Source organism: Poecilia reticulata, chromosome 9 (assembly GCF_904066995.2).
Source record: "Poecilia reticulata chromosome 9, P_reticulata-male-v2, whole genome shotgun sequence".
NCBI classification, from domain to species: domain Eukaryota; kingdom Metazoa; phylum Chordata; class Actinopteri; order Cyprinodontiformes; family Poeciliidae; genus Poecilia; species Poecilia reticulata.
The window spans coordinates 103865-119455 of record NC_088838.1 but is presented as its reverse complement, the minus strand read 5'-3'; the positions used below and the strand labels follow the sequence as shown (position 1 = coordinate 119455).

The window sequence follows — 15591 nt, the reverse complement described above, 5'->3', positions numbered from 1 at the left end:
TTGGGCTCTCCAATCTCTGGGGACGAGGTCGCCGAGGTGGTCAAAAAGCTCCTCGGTGGCAGGGCCCCGGGGGTGGATGAGATCCGCCCGTAGTTCCTTAAGGCTCTGGATGTTGCGGGGTTGTGTTGGCTTACACGACTCTGCAATATCGCATGGACATCGGGGGCAGTTCCCCTGGATTGGCAGACTGGGGTGGTGGTCCCCCTGTTTAAAAAGGGGGACCGGAGGGTGTGCTCCAATTACAGGGGGGTCACACTCTTAAGCCTCCCTGGTAAGGTCTATTCAGGGGTCCTGGAGAGGAGGGTCCGTCGGATAGTCGAACCTTGGATTGAGGCAGAGCAGTGTGGTTTTTGTCCTGGTCGTGGAACACTGGACCAGCTCTACACCCTCAGCAGGGTACTGGAGGGTTCTGGGAGTTCACCCAACCAGTCTACATGTGATTTGTGGACTTGGAGAAGGCGTTTGACCGTGTCCCTCAGGAGGTCCTGTGGGGGGTACTCCGGGAGTATGGGGTACCGGGCCCTTTGATACGGGCTGTCAGGTCCCTGTATGACCGGTGTCAGAGTCTGGTCCGCATTGCCGGCAGTAAGTCGGGCTCGTTTCCGGTGAGAGTTGGACCCCGCCAAGGCTGCCCTTTGTCACCGATTCTGTTCATTACTTTTATGGACAGAATTTCTAGGCGCAGCCGAGGTGTTGAGGGGATCCGTTTTAGTGGCCTTATAATCGCATCTCTGCTTTTTGCGGATCATGTGGTCCTGTTGGCTTCATCGGAACGTGATCTGCAGCTCTCACTGGAGCGGTGAGAATCTGGTTAAAGGATTTTCAAAACAAAAGATCCTCCAGACTCCAATAATACATAAAACGGAAATATTTCGCCATTTCTTGCACGGCCCGGTACCAATTGGTCCACGGACTGGTACCGGTTCACGGACTGAGGGTTGGGGACCACTGAATTATGGCAGAAAAATAGAGAATTTGACGCTGATCAGTGAAAAAAATCCACACGATGTGAAACACATGACGATTAGGCGGCGCAGCAGGTGATGAGTGAAGATTACTGATGGTGAGCGTCAATAAATGATAAAATAAATCTAGCAACAGGAAAGAAACTAAAGTGGACATAGCAATAAACCAAGAGAGGATCAAACTAATCAGATAAAACTAAATGGAAATGAATGAACAAAATGCAAGAATTAACTAAGAAACTAAAGTAAATACAGAGGAATAAACTGGTATGGCAAGACCTTTTGAGCAATAATTAATACAGAGACTGTATGGCAAGAATAAACATACACAATTTCCAGATAAAAGGTAAAATTGTCAGGCTGGATTCTGTTTTGTTTTCGTTTTGGTTGTTTTCTTTGTTTTGGGAGGTTTGCTGCTTCCTCATTCCCCCACCAGATGCCGCCTGTGAGCAGAGCCCCTGGAGCAGACTGTGGGAGAACCTGGAGACACACCTGCGGTGCATTAGGAGACTGATTCTGTGGCTACTTAACAGCGGCGAGCTGACACTTTGGCGCCTGAGTGTTTGTGTTACACGGTAATCAAACGTTCCAGTGAAAGGCCCTCGAGTTAAGCTCCCGAAGTGACTTTGCTTATGTTTGTTCTCCTTGTCAGGTTTTGCCTGAGGTTTTCCAGCGGTTCCCCGGAGTGGAGTTTAAAGCAAACGCCTGCAAGTTTTTCCGTGTACATCTCCACAACGCTCTTGGTATTACCAAGCGGTGCCAGCCCCGAGCACTCCCCCCTCCTGGTCCTTTGTCCTCCTTGGATTCCCCTGTGACGCAGCGGTTCGTACCGGATGGCATCCGTGACTCCACGGCGTTCTCATCTCTGGACTGCTGTCGACCGTCAGCTCGCCCTCCACACAGCCACCTACCTGTCTGTCCTCCCGCGGTCCCCAGGTTCTCTCAGCCGCCTCAGGATTGTGGCCTGCTCCTACAAGTCACTCTCTCTGCTCAAAATGGATGATCTGGTGGTGCCCTACCCGAGTCCTGTTCCACATTCACTCCCTTTCCCCTTCCCCTGTACAATAAAACTATATTATTGTTTTGAAACGTGCTTCTCCTGATTGTGTTCTTTCATGTGGGTTCGACAATTGGAACTAAACATGACAAAAATAATATTGTTGAAATGTCATGGGTTTGTTGAGACCACATCTAGTACTGAGAATAAATATATCTTACAGACCATAACAGTAAAGAACTGATCACTTATTTATGTTTTTAATTAGATTTGATATATTTATTTCTTCAATATTATTTTTCATGTCAGTGTTAATGTCATGAGGCTGATGACTCCATGACACTTTGAATTTGACTCATTAGGATTTGATTAAGAACCAGATTTGTTCTTTGTAATTTCTGTCCAGTAAAACTATTAATCTATAATCAATAGACAGGTCTATATAAAGATATAATCCATGTTTCTGTCTCATATTTGTATGGCATTAAAAGGACCTGGAACTTTAGTTTTTCCACTGAAAGCTCTGGTTTGCACAATAAATGCCATGTGGGTGAAGTTTTATGGATGATACTCTGATGTCCCATTCTCCTGAAGGCAGCACAGAGCTGCACCACCAGAAACCCACAGAAACACTGAAGAGAAGAAGAGTTATGATTAATGTAGTTACTGTTCTATCCATGTTTTAATGTTGCAGAACTCAGTCGTTTTGCAAATAGTTCAAAGTTTAAACTGGCATGTTGAACATCTTTTATCTGGTCATTTTGTGGAATATATAACAACTAGAAAATGGCAAAGAACAAGAAAATGTTTCCACTCTGATTGGCTGCTGTTAGGCCTACCAATTTTAACTTGAATGTTCATTGCATGTTTCGTAGACACCTGTGAAAATAATTTCTATTCTCATAGCTTTTTTGTTCTCTGGGAAATTATTTTTGATGATAAATACAGAAACAAGCATACAAATCAAAACATCTACAATAGTGATAGTAATATTAACAATAAAATAATAGTCAGTGCAAAGTAGCCTGCAAATTCTTTGGTGGGGGGCGGAGAGGGATCTGGATAAGGGCTGGGGGGGCGCTGGGCCAAAAAAGGTTGAGAAACACTGATTTAATTGGTAATGTTGCATGTTCTAAATTACTTGCTAAAAAATTGCCTAAAAGGACTCTTACTTAAAATTGAGGGATTTTTGCCTGTAAGGCAAACCTTTACGGCACAGACATTCTACATTTTGTTTTGAGTTGAAATGTACTGAAGTCTTATTTGAGTATTTAGCTTCTTAATTGTATTGTTAGAAGCAATTGTTTGCACTATTCAAAGATACTTTTTATTAAACTGTGGCAATAGCAACGGTATAGTTAATTTCTATCATAACTATAAGTTTCAGGCTCAGGATTTTTTTTTACTTTATGCCCTGTCGCTATGGTAACGTTTATATACCCCTTCAAAATAAGATAGATGCACCACAAAAACGAACATTTTACTTTCGTGAAAATTTTAACTCACAATAATGACTAACGGGAGCCCTGAGCTTGTCTCTCTGCAATGAGACGGTCCCATCTGGGAGTGAAGTGTTGCTTATGTCCACAGCCTGCTTGGTCTCTACGTGGTGAAGCAGTTTGAAGCTTCATTCCCTCATTAGCAGCCGGTCGCCGCATGTTACGCAGAGCTGCTTGTAACATGGGATTCACCTACCGGTCCGGAATAAATCCATTCTCCTGTCTCTTCTCTGGGCCTTTTCCCCTTTGCAAAGAAACTTTCCAAAGGCATCTGATCTTTTTCTTACTCATTTTGCTGCTTGTGACTCAATGTTGATGCGCAAGTAACAAGGATTTTCAAAATAAAAGATCCTCCAGACTCAAATACATAAAACGCAAATATTTAATTATTTCTTGCGCGGCCCGGTACCAATTGGCCCACGGACCGGTGGGTTGGGGACCACTGATCTAATGTACCAAGCACCAATAAAAAGGAGATGTCCTTAAGGAAAAAAGCATTACCCATTAATCACCAACTAGACTTTGTCTTGTAAAGTTTCCTGTAATGTAGCAACGGTGCATTGACAACAGATGGCTGTCTATATAGTGGACACCAACAGATGCAAGTTTACAGTACATTAAAAAAATGTGAGTTGTCATTTCAGTAAATACACTTTCAGTGTTCAAGCTCAAACTTTCTTTTGTCACATTTATTTCATTTTTTAAAAAATGACTGTTTTCCTGGGACAAAATGAAAAGTTTAGTTCATCAAAAATGTATACAAGAGATCTATAATCTATAGATCTATAATCAAGGGTTTTTTAACAGGAAGAAAAAGAATACATTTCTCTGAATTTTTTCATCTTTACTTATTCTGAGCATCATTTTCCCCTAAGAGTTACTTTTACATTTAGACTAAAAGTAAAAAGACCATATCATCTTCCACAGAAAAAGAAGAGAGAAGGGAGTCTGTCTGATCAACAGACAATCCTGGATGGGTACAGATGCATGACACTATCACACCCCTCCTGCATATTGGCAGCTCCAGGCCTGCAGAGTGGTGCAGTATTTGGTGTGGAAGAGAGTGAACAAGCAATGTGGTTAGAGGTATGGTACAGCAAATAGGATAGATAACCTGTCAGGCAGAGAAAAGGAGAAAAGAAGAAGAAACGGCTATGTGCTTGTCACTTTTTAGTCCAGGGGCCTTTTTTCTCCGTGTTTCTTTGTAAATTCTTCAGCATTCTTCAAGAATTTTTTACGGTCCTTTGAGTACTCTTCTGCTAAGTCTGCCCTCAGAGGATGTTCTGGCTGAGGATCATTCACCAGTGCAATGAGGGACTGAATTACTGGAAAAGAAACAAAAAAATCAAGTTTAAAATCAAACGCATTTTAAAGATACCTGGTGATACTGTTGTCAAATACAAAAGTACTAGCAAAATGCAGACCCCTCACCCCCTTAAAAAAATTAACAATCATCTTATGAATTCAGTTCAACAGTTTATTTATACAATACCAATTGGTAAAAAATGTAAAAAAAATTTTTTTTACAGAAATATATAGTAAATTTACAGATGATTCAGTTACCAGTTTCAAGGTATACCGCAATATAAAAACCTCATGGATTCAAAACCACTAAAACATTCTGTCATTCTGCTGCTGCAGGGTCAGAGTATCCGTGATTCAATTGTTTTTTTTGTTTTTGAGAATCAAACATTGGATAAAAAAAACACCATTTCCCATTTCGTTATTCATTTCAAGAGACATTCAAAAAATACATCAATGTTTTTTGTATGTTCGATTTTATCCTCACACCGAAAATCACACAAGGCAAGTGGCACTCTAGCCGATTAATGTGTGGCTCGGTTCTACCGCAGGTAGTGAGCTTTTCCATTATCTGCTCTGTTTCTCAGTGTCGCTGTGGTCAACTCTCTGCTGATGTTTTCAACAACCATCAGAAATGGAGAAAGAATCAGGTCATTTGATTATTTCGCTATACATAAAAATATAATTACAAACTGTTACTTTTTTAAAAATGTGCAAGGTTTTGGATTTAGATAATGCAGTAGAAAGATGTAAACCTAAAGCCACGCATGAATTTTTAAATCTTTTTTTTTTAATCCAAAGGAAAAGTAAAATTCACATCACAAGCTAATATTAAGTAGCTCCGTTGTTTCACACTGTCGACACAAAACTGCAACTCCATCAGAAAGCTGGCCACAGCTTCACCATTTCTCTCTTCTTTATTGCTGTTTATTCATCAGAGCAACAAGCTGCTAGCAGGTCAGCTAAATCACGGTCATTCTGCTGCAAAAATTACTGCAAAAGTTACTGCAAGTGTTCCTGCTGCGGCTCCTGATTAAACTTATTAATACTCTGTATGAGCAGCTCTCTGTGTAATGATACGAGCAGCTGAATTTTGAACCAATTGTAATTTACGCAGAGTTTTCTGTGGCAAACCAAAAAGTAGAGAATTACAATAGTCTAAACGAGATGTGATCAAACTGTGGACCAGAACAGCAGTGGAGTGCGGAGTGAGAGAAGGACAGAGACGGCGAATATTTCGGAGATGAAAATAAGCTGAGCGAGTGATATTATTGACATGGGAGGCAAAAGAGAGGCTGCTATCGAGGATGACCCCCAGACTCTTAACCTGAGGGGAGGGAAAAATGGAGGAGTTATCAACTGAGATGGAGAAATTATCAAGTTTACTTAGTATTGAATTAGTACCAATTAAGAGAAGTTCAGTTTTACTGGAATTTAATTTGAGGAAGTTAAGAGTAAACCATTGTTTTATTTCAAGAAGACAGTCAGTGAGGGAGGAAAATGGAAGCATGGAATTAGGTTTGGTTGAGGCATAGAGTTGGGTGTCATCCGCGTAGCAGTGAAACTGGATGTTATGTTTGCAAAAAATATTACCAAGGGGGAGGAGGTAAATAATAAACAACAAGGGTCCCAGGACAGAGCCCTGAGGAACACCTGAGGAGATGGGAACTGGGCGAGAGGAAAATGATTTTAACTGAACAAACTGAGAGTGGCCTGAGAGATATGAACGAAACCAGTTGAGAGGTGTATTTACTTTGCCAAGAGAGGATAATCTGTCAATAAAGATGTTATGTGAAATTGTATCAAAAGCCGCAGTCAGATCAAGGAGAAGGAGTATCGATAATAAACCAGAGTCAGCAGCAAGAAGGAGATCATTTGTAATTTTAAGAAGAGCTGTTTCTGTACTGTGGAGTGGACGGAAGCCAGATTGGAATTGTTCATATAAATTATTGCTGGAAAGATGAGAATGGAGTTGAGCAGCAACTGTCTTTTCTAGAATTTTTGAAATAAATGGAAGATTTGAGATAGGACGAAAATTATTGAGTTCATTGGGATCTAAACCAGGTTTCTTAAGTATTGGGGATATTGCTGCAGTTTTGAGAGCCAAGGGAACAACAGCAGTAGTAAGGGAAGAATGTATAATGTTAGTGATGAGAGGGGACAGAGAGGGGAGGGTCACTTTAACAAGAACAGTGGGAAGAGGATCTAAATGACAGGTTGAAGATTTAGATTTTTGAATTAATTTGGTGACATCAACAGAGGGAAGGCTGAAGACCGAGAATGAATTGGTACGAACAACTGAAACTGGGACAGGTGATGTTAAGGCGAGACTGGGAATAAGTTCCTGATGGATCATTTCTATCTTAGAAGTAAAAAATGATACCAAAGTGTTACAAAAATCAGAGGTATACAGGTGGGGAGGAAGGGAATCTAGTGGTTTGGTGATGTTTGCAAGTACAGAAAATAAAGTTTTGGAGTTATCCTTGTTAGAATTGATTGAAGTGGAGTAATATGTTGATTTGGCTGAAGAAATTGCATCCATTTATAAAAGAATGTGACTGGAATACATGTCTTTGTGAACAGTGAGACCAGTTTTTCGGTACAGTCTTTCAAGGCGACGTCCTTTTGTTTTTAACTGTCGAAGAGTGGAATTAAACCAAGGTGCAGTATGAGTAAAAGAAACAGATCTGGTTTTAAGTGGAGCAAGATTGTTCAGGATGTTGTGAAGACTTTTGTTGTAGAGAGCCAATAGTTCATCTGTGGAGGAGAAATGATTAGCAGTAGGTAGTCTATTAAGACAATGTGATAAATTATCCAGGTCAATGTCCTTAATTTTACGGAAGGTTATATCACGTGGGGGGTTAGATTTAGAAAGTGAAATCTGAACTCCAAATGATAAAAAGAAATGATCTGAGAATGGCAGGGAATCCGCTTTACAGTCAGTGGGTGTAACTCCTGAGCAGCAGATTAAATCCAATATATGTCCTTTAGTATGTGTGGGAAAAGTTGTGTATTGCTGAAGTCCAAAGCTGTCCAAGCACGATATGAAGTCTTTGGAAAGTGGAGACTCTTGATTATCAATATGAATGTTAAAATCCCCAATAACTAGCTCCCAATTACTAATAACTATCCCCAATTATTAGCTATAGCTGCTGGCTCAAGCAATGTGTCTGCAGTGGGCCTACGTTATTTAACCTGTAGCTGATTTAATGTCCAGGATCTGTTGTATGGGGCATAATCAAGCCAAAATCGTGTAAAAAACAACATCCACACAACTGGAATATAGATTTGCACAAGCTAAATAGTGATCTGCTTCCACACGCACATCGCTTGGTCTTGCCTCCTCGTTCATGACTAATATTTTCAGCAGAAGGTAGGTGGATCCAGTTGGCATTCCATCTCTACGTATGACTGGTATCTAAGACAGTTACTATTGTTGTGATGACATGGTGATGACATGGTGAAGGCGGATTGTCAGAAAGAGCAGAAGCTTCATAAATTTCCTTTAAGTTACGTATGGTATATACCCAATTTTAATAACTGAAGGTAACAGTTACTTAATTGTGCTATACAATGGCACAATGTGATGAAAAATACATAGTAATAGGTACCGGCAACCAATTTTTTTTCTTTATATTTTTTGTACTCTGAATGCATTTTTCTATTAAGTATTACCAGAAAAGAGCAGAAAAAATTTCAGCCCATTATCTCTAATGGTTTCTGAGATTTTGGGGGATAGGTGTACCTTGCCACAAACCCACCTTTGAGTAGAAAAAGATGGGGTTTTTGAAAGCCGATAACTTAAAAAATAAATACATTTGACATTTATTTGTAATGACATCCTTTAAATATTAATAAATCATATTAAAAAACATGAATATGTACAGTATAAATAGTTTACTTTTAAAATGAAGGTTCTTTAAAAAATTGAATTTTTAAAAATAAAACAAATTTCAATATTTACCCTGACAGCAGAGATGGCATGTTTGGGATACAATATTAAAAAATATATGCTGAAACCAAGCCCCAAAAGTTATGTTTCCCATCCTGCTATGTGGTCTTAACATGCTCAATTTTTGTAGGGGTCTGGAACCGTTCAATAAAGATTTATTAGACCGAAAAACTGCTTCCAAAGCCAACATGACCGACGGAAAAAATGTCAAAAATTGGCAAAATTAAGTATTTTTTGACCACTCCCCAAACTTGTATTTTTCATCAGATTTCAATAAAACTTCTCTACTACAGATAAATTAGGCTGCTGAATAACATAAAAGCATCCATTTTTGGCCACCTTTAATAGTTTCCTTGATATTGCTGGTAGAAAATAGGGATTCTTTTGTGTTTTTAAAAGAAAATCTAATTTTAGAGAATTTTTGACTTGCACCAAAATGTTTATTTTTTTATGCATTTCATTGAAACTTCCTTCCTAGATGTCAATTAGACTGCAGCATCATATAAAAACATTTATTTATTTTCAGCTTTTCAGTTTGCAAAATCACAAGAAAAATTGTTAAAACAGGTCCCCGCTGGAACCGTGCACACGGTGAAAAGCTCAGGAGGGGTTCACTCGATCCGCTCTTAGAACTACCGGGGGCTTAAAACTCCGGTTATTCGTTTTTAGCTAGCTTCACCACGTAGCCACATTTAGCTTACAGAAGGAACGAAAGCTGGAAGGGGCGCCTCGGGGGAAGTCCGTTCGTGTGTTGATAGGCGTGGGGCGTCACGCACATTGATTCTGCAAGTGTGGTTCCAGTATTATATTAAAGCTAACAAATTAACCTTTATTTTTATACCCATTTTGTCGGGTTTATTTTTTATAATTCGTTGCTATTTGACGAAGTTCTAATACTTTTATGATTTACAAAAACACTAAAAAGATAACCCTTGACAAACCGGGTATGTATAGAAAGCCTATGGTTTAAGGTTTAATATGATATCACTGTTGGCTCATTTCGTCATGTGTTCGTGACGCCCGAACCGATTTTCTTGGACAATGTTTCAGCGCCTTTCAGGAGGGGCGTTCGAATTAGCATAAATAATGCGGCTTTTCAAAAAAATTATGAAAATTACCGGGAAATTTAAAGAGTTTTATTTACTTCAACATACATAAAACTGGTATCGTTGGAAAGGAAAATCAATTAAATTTAACACAGCAGTGTTGCTTTTGGCAAAAAATATTCTGAAAAGGACTTTTGATGGTGGGGAGTTAGGGCATTTTCTGTGATCAGCATGCGTTCTCTCCCATTCCAATAAGACTTAAAGCATAAGACTTATTGCTTTAAGTCTTATTGCTTTAAGACTTAAAGCAATAAAATGAGCTGCAACTTAAAATGTAGGTTGTTTGCAGCAACAACTGGCTTAGTGTGATTCTACTGCGACCCCCCCTCCCAAATAAGAAATATGTAAATAATGTCAGTGTGATTGATACAGGTACCAGTGTTCTAGTACTCGAGACCGAGACCACTTTTTGATGGTCTCTGACTCAAACGCATTTATTCCAAGGCCACAACTGTGAAAATGATATTGCCCAATACATTTGTTACAACCTTGCTTTCATTGGATGGAAAACATACTGATTCAAATCCAAGCAATGTTTTTGTTAGCACCTTCACCCATCTCCAGCTCCTTTCACTGGCTAACTGCAACCCAAGTAAGCAAGCTGTGATTGTGTAATACAGCCCCATCTGAAGATGGCTCATCAGGAAAAATGATTGGTAGATGAAGCAACAAATATGGGAGTACACTACATCCTGCACAACCTCGGCTATCCAGGGACTTGTGTTGCAAATCCATTTGTCAAGGGTCAACTTGGCTTTCAGCACCATCAACCTACACATCCTCCACTGGAATCTTCCCCAGCTTGCTGTGTCAGGTTCCCCCCCTTACTTCCATCTTGGAAATATAAATTGTCTCATTGTCTGATCACCTCTCATCTACATTATTCTCTTCTTTATGGCCAAGCACAGAAAACCCTCCATAAATTACAATTGGTCAAAAATTCAGCTGCCAGCATCATACACAAACCTCCTCATTCACATCACACCTATTGTATGACAGCTCCATTGGCTTCTCATCCCCATCAACTACAAAGTACTTATCCTTTTACTTTCAAAGTTGTTCAGAACCTCTCCCCTCCTTATCTTTTGGACCTCCTTCACATTGCTACACCCGCTCATACCCTCAGATCCTCCTCTTCTATTCATCTCACTGTTCGCCCTGCCCATTTTGTTACTATGGAGAGCAGAGTTGTACTTAATTTTTATTGTCTTAATATTTAAATTATGCAAGGTGACCTTGAGTGCCAATAACCCCTGCATCTCCGGGATTATTCTACCACTGAGGGGAGTGTGTGCAGGATCAGGTACGTTCAGAGTCTTGCCGACTTCTGATCACTTCTATTGGTGAAATGTTGCTTGATTTCAAAAACGTTCTCACTGCAGAGAAAAAGTTAAATGTATTCAGCTTAATGATGACACAATGTGGATTATCTGTTCAGCATGATGAATATTAATTAAACAGGATGTAAATAAAATGCAATTAAATGTCATTATTATAATTTGATGGACAACAAAAAAAAATCTAGCGCAACCTCTGCTGCAGACTACGAACATTTGTGTCCCCCTCTCCTTTCTTCAGTTTTTTTTTTTCAGAACTAACTTATTGGTGTGTTACCACCACCACCACCTGGTATAAAGTGTGCTTTAGCAATCAGATGTCAGTGGGGGCCAGTGGGGACCCCAACCTTGCTTTCCAACCTTTTGAAAAATCAAAATAATAGCTTTTTAATTAATATAAGAGTGCAGAACAAAAACGCAATATGTGACCCAATGAATATCAACAGAACTCTCCACAATTTTATATATTTCTATACAATATGAACCTGACTGACCCAGCAGATATCGCCTCTTATCTGAGCGGTATATCTACCTATTATTGCGGAGGAGTATTGCTCCGTCTCACATGGTGCTGTTACTTTGGAGGAGGTCTGGGCAGGAATTAAAATTAATGCTAAATGTAAAATGCCCTGGCCTGCAATGGGGTTCCACTGGAATTTTTAAGTCATTTTGGCCAGATATTCAATCAATATTTATGCCTGCTGTTAATACCACTTCGAAAAACAGCACCCCCTCCCCCTCCCCCCTCATGGAGACACACCTCCATTAGTCTGCTTTTAAAAGAAGGTGAAAGTCCCCTGGACTGTTCTTCCTTTAGATCTGTTAGTTTGTTTAATGTACAAAATTATGGCAAAAGTCCTTGAGATTGGAAAACATCCTCCCTAAAATAATAGACCCAAATAAGGCAGGATTTATAAAATCAAGATATGGCAAGAACAATATACGACATGTTCTTAATGTTGTTCATTATCTTAATACTAACAAAGAGCCAGCATTAATTGGCTGATGCAGAGAAGGCTTTTGACAGAGTTGAAAGCAATTGAATTTCAGGTGTCAGAGAAATTCCGTGGAGGCCTTTCACCCATATACTGCTGATGTATACTCCTGATCAAAATCTTAAGACCAGTCAAAAAATTGCAAGAATTTGCATTTTGTACTATTTTATCTTAAGAAGGTTCTAAGTAGAGCTTCACAATGTTAAAGGAAAAAAATCAGTGCAAGAGACAAGAACTTTTGAGCGGGGAATTTTCTGAAAACTGCATTTACACTCAAACATGATTTTTTCAGCTGATCAAAAGTTTAAGACCATAGTCTTTAAAAGTCAAAAGCTGTGCAAAAATCTGGATTCCATGTCATTTTCTGTCAAGTCTTTACTGTAAAGATCTCCTGGTGGCAAAAGCAAAAAAGCTCACTGACTTTGAACGTGGTAGGATTGTTGAGCTGCATAAGCAAAGCCTCTCACAAAGTGCCATCGCTGCTGAGGTTGGACGCAGTAAGAGTCATTTTGCATTTTTTAAAAGACTTGAGGGTTATGGAACAAAAAAGTCAAGTGGTAAACCCAAAAAAATGTCACCAGCTCTGAGCCGCAGGATCCGATTGGCTGTCCGTCAAGAAACAGGACGATCCTCTACCCAAATGAAGGCCATTACTGGTGCTGGCTGCAGCCCAATAACCATCAGGCGGCATCTGGAGAGAAGGGCTTCAGAAACAAAAAACGTCTTCAAAGGCCACATCTTCTTCAACGCCACAAAATTGCCCGTTTGGACTTTGCAAGGGTGCACCAAACATGGGACATTGAAAGGTGGAAGAAAGTTGTCTTCTCTGATGAGAAAAAATGTAACCTTGACGGTCCTGATGGCTTCCAACGTTACTGACATGACAAGGAGATTCCACCTGAGATATTTTCTACACGGCACAGTGGTGGGGGCCCCATCATGATTTGGGATGATTTTCCTTCAGTAGAACAGCTTCAGGTTGTGCAGGGGCATCAAACAGCAGCTGGCTATGTGGAGATGTTGCAGAGGGCATCCCTCATGACTGAGAGCCCTCGTCTGTGTGGCAATGACTGGGTTTTTCAACAGGACAGTGCTGCAGTTCACAATGCTGCAGTTCACAATCCCCGCCTGACAAAGGAGTTCTTCATCACTCTTTTGGACCATCCTGCATGTTCTCCGGATCTAAACCCAATTGAGAACATTTGGGGATGGATGGCAAGGGAAGTTTACAAAAATGGACATCAGTTTCCGACAAAGGATGCCCTTCGTGAAGCCATCTTCAACACTTGGAGCAACGTTCCCACTAGCCTCATGGAAACACTGGCATCAAGCCTAAACCATTGTTTGAAGTCATCAACAAGAATGGTCGTTGATGACTCATTACTGAGTCCTTTTTTTTGACACTTTGATTTCTGTTTTGTTTTTTTTTTTATTGTTTTTTTTAGCTATGGTCTTAAACTTTTGATCAGCTGAAGAAACCATGTTTGAGTGTAAATGCAGTTTTCAATTAATTCCCCGCTCAAAAGTTTTTGTCTCTTATGCTGATTTCTTCTTTTAACATTGTGAAGCTCTACTTAGAACCTTCTTAAGATCCAATAGTGCAAAATGCAAATTCTTGCAGTTTTTTAACTGGTCTTAAGATTTTGATCAGGAGTGTATATGGAATTAATATAGATGGGTCACGTTATTTCACTATTCGCTTATGATATAGTTTTGTTTATGTGCAAACTTGAAAAATCAATTCCAGCAATCTTGGAATCTATGGGTTCACGGTGCTTTGTCAGGATACAAAGTCAGACTAGGGAAGTCTGCTGCCACCCTTTTTAATACAATATAATACAATATTACAATATTTGGGTATCTTTGCTACATCTTATATGAATAATCTCTCTGAAACCAACTACTTACCCCCAAATCAGAAGACTAAAAATGATTTAACAAAATGGGCTCCTCTACAAACTACTTTCTTAGAAAGAATCAATACCATCAAAATGAACATTCTTCCACGACTGAACTACTTATTTCAAAATCTTCCCTGCCACCTATCCCCTGGGCTCTTCAAATCAGTGAACTTTCGTTTATCTCGTTTATTTAGAAAAACAAACACCCATGAGCCAAGCTTTCCATATTACGGTAACTAAACCAAAATATGTTGGAAGTTTATCATTACCATCTCTACTGAAGTATTATTGGTCGTCACAGCTTAAAATCATATCAAATTGGTTCATGAATAGAAAGGATTAGCTATTGTTAGGTCTGGATTTTCAATCTAGTCTTCCCAGCAAACTCAACTCCCTTCTCTTTATAAATGACATAGACCAATTAAGCCAGCTTAGAAGTAACTCCATTGTTTCTAATTCTTTGCTGATTTGAGGAGAAGTGAAAATATATGTACCTTCTCTTCTTCGTCGGCATTAACTTTTAACCCAGATTTGCCGGGCCGGATTAGAAGCATTGGTTTATCTGAATGGTCATCTAAGAGACTATTAAATCATCTGAGGGACAGACTTCAACACTTAAATCTTTTGAACAAATTATGGTCAATTTCCGTAATTCTAACTAAGAATTTTTACAACTATCTTCAGAGCTGTCATTTTGTAAGAAATCTTTCTTGACAGGAAAATTGTGCACAAAATTGTCAGTTAGAAAATATAATCGTCATGTCCAAATCTCTGAACATATACGCTTCGTTATCTGGTTGCGATGCCCCAGGTTATGATGCTCTTTAGTATGACCTATGGGGTGACGTACAATCCAAAATATTTAGAGCAGTGGTTCTTAACCTTTTTTGAGGTACCGAACCCCCCAGTTGCATATGAGCATTCACCGAACCCTTCTTATTCCAACCCACCCTCCCCCTGACACACAAAATACTTTGCGGTATTCTGATTTAGTAATGTAATTATATTAGCTGTGTAACCACCCCCACACCACTAGAGGCAGTAGCAACCCCAAAAAGATGCGACTAAGGAGCAGATTTAGACTATAGAATTGGGTAAAAACTGTGAGCTTTGCTGAAATAATTAAAGACAAAAGTTCAAATCCATGCTGAGAGTGTAACTCCTTCAATCAGGGCTCCTCCGCAGCACTGATTGGTTAAGCAAAGTAACATGATCCTCTGCAGCAAGTGATGGCAAAGCGGGGCGTCATCACAACTTTACACAAGTGTGTCTTTACCTCCGTGGCAGAGGCTCCGCCGAACCCCTGAGACAGACTCACCGAACCCCTGGGGTTCGATCGAACCCAGGTTAAGAACCACTGATTTAGAGGGAGATCTGTAATTGAGTTTTCTCCAGATGCACCTTGATCTCTACAGTGGTGGGAAGTAACGAAGTACAAGTACGTCGTTACTGTACTTAAGTACAATTTTCGTGTATCTGTACTTTACTTAAGTAGATTTAATAATGGATACTTTCTACTTTTACTCCACTACATTTT

The 15591-nt window shown here is 39.7% G+C and overlaps 1 protein-coding gene and 1 long non-coding RNA gene across 3 annotated transcripts in view; one reads left to right on the top strand and one right to left on the bottom strand.

Annotated features, from left to right (window-relative positions):
* Window positions 1-483: 483 nt before the first annotated feature.
* Window positions 484-2054, top strand: LOC145552967 (uncharacterized). Its single transcript, XR_014089114.1, has 2 exons — window positions 484-1540; window positions 1618-2054. It is a non-coding gene; the product is annotated as an uncharacterized LOC145552967 (long non-coding RNA).
* A 2068-nt stretch (window positions 2055-4122) lies between these two features.
* Window positions 4123-15591, bottom strand: part of ube2l3b (ubiquitin-conjugating enzyme E2L 3b) — a 35233-nt gene continuing 23764 nt past the window's right edge. For both annotated transcript variants that reach the window (XM_008402238.2, XM_017303186.2), the window contains exon 4: window positions 4123-4786. In XM_008402238.2, coding sequence (XP_008400460.1) covers window positions 4632-4786 — 155 coding nt within the window. In that variant the 3' untranslated portion in view covers window positions 4123-4631. The remainder of the gene's footprint in view (window positions 4787-15591) is intronic.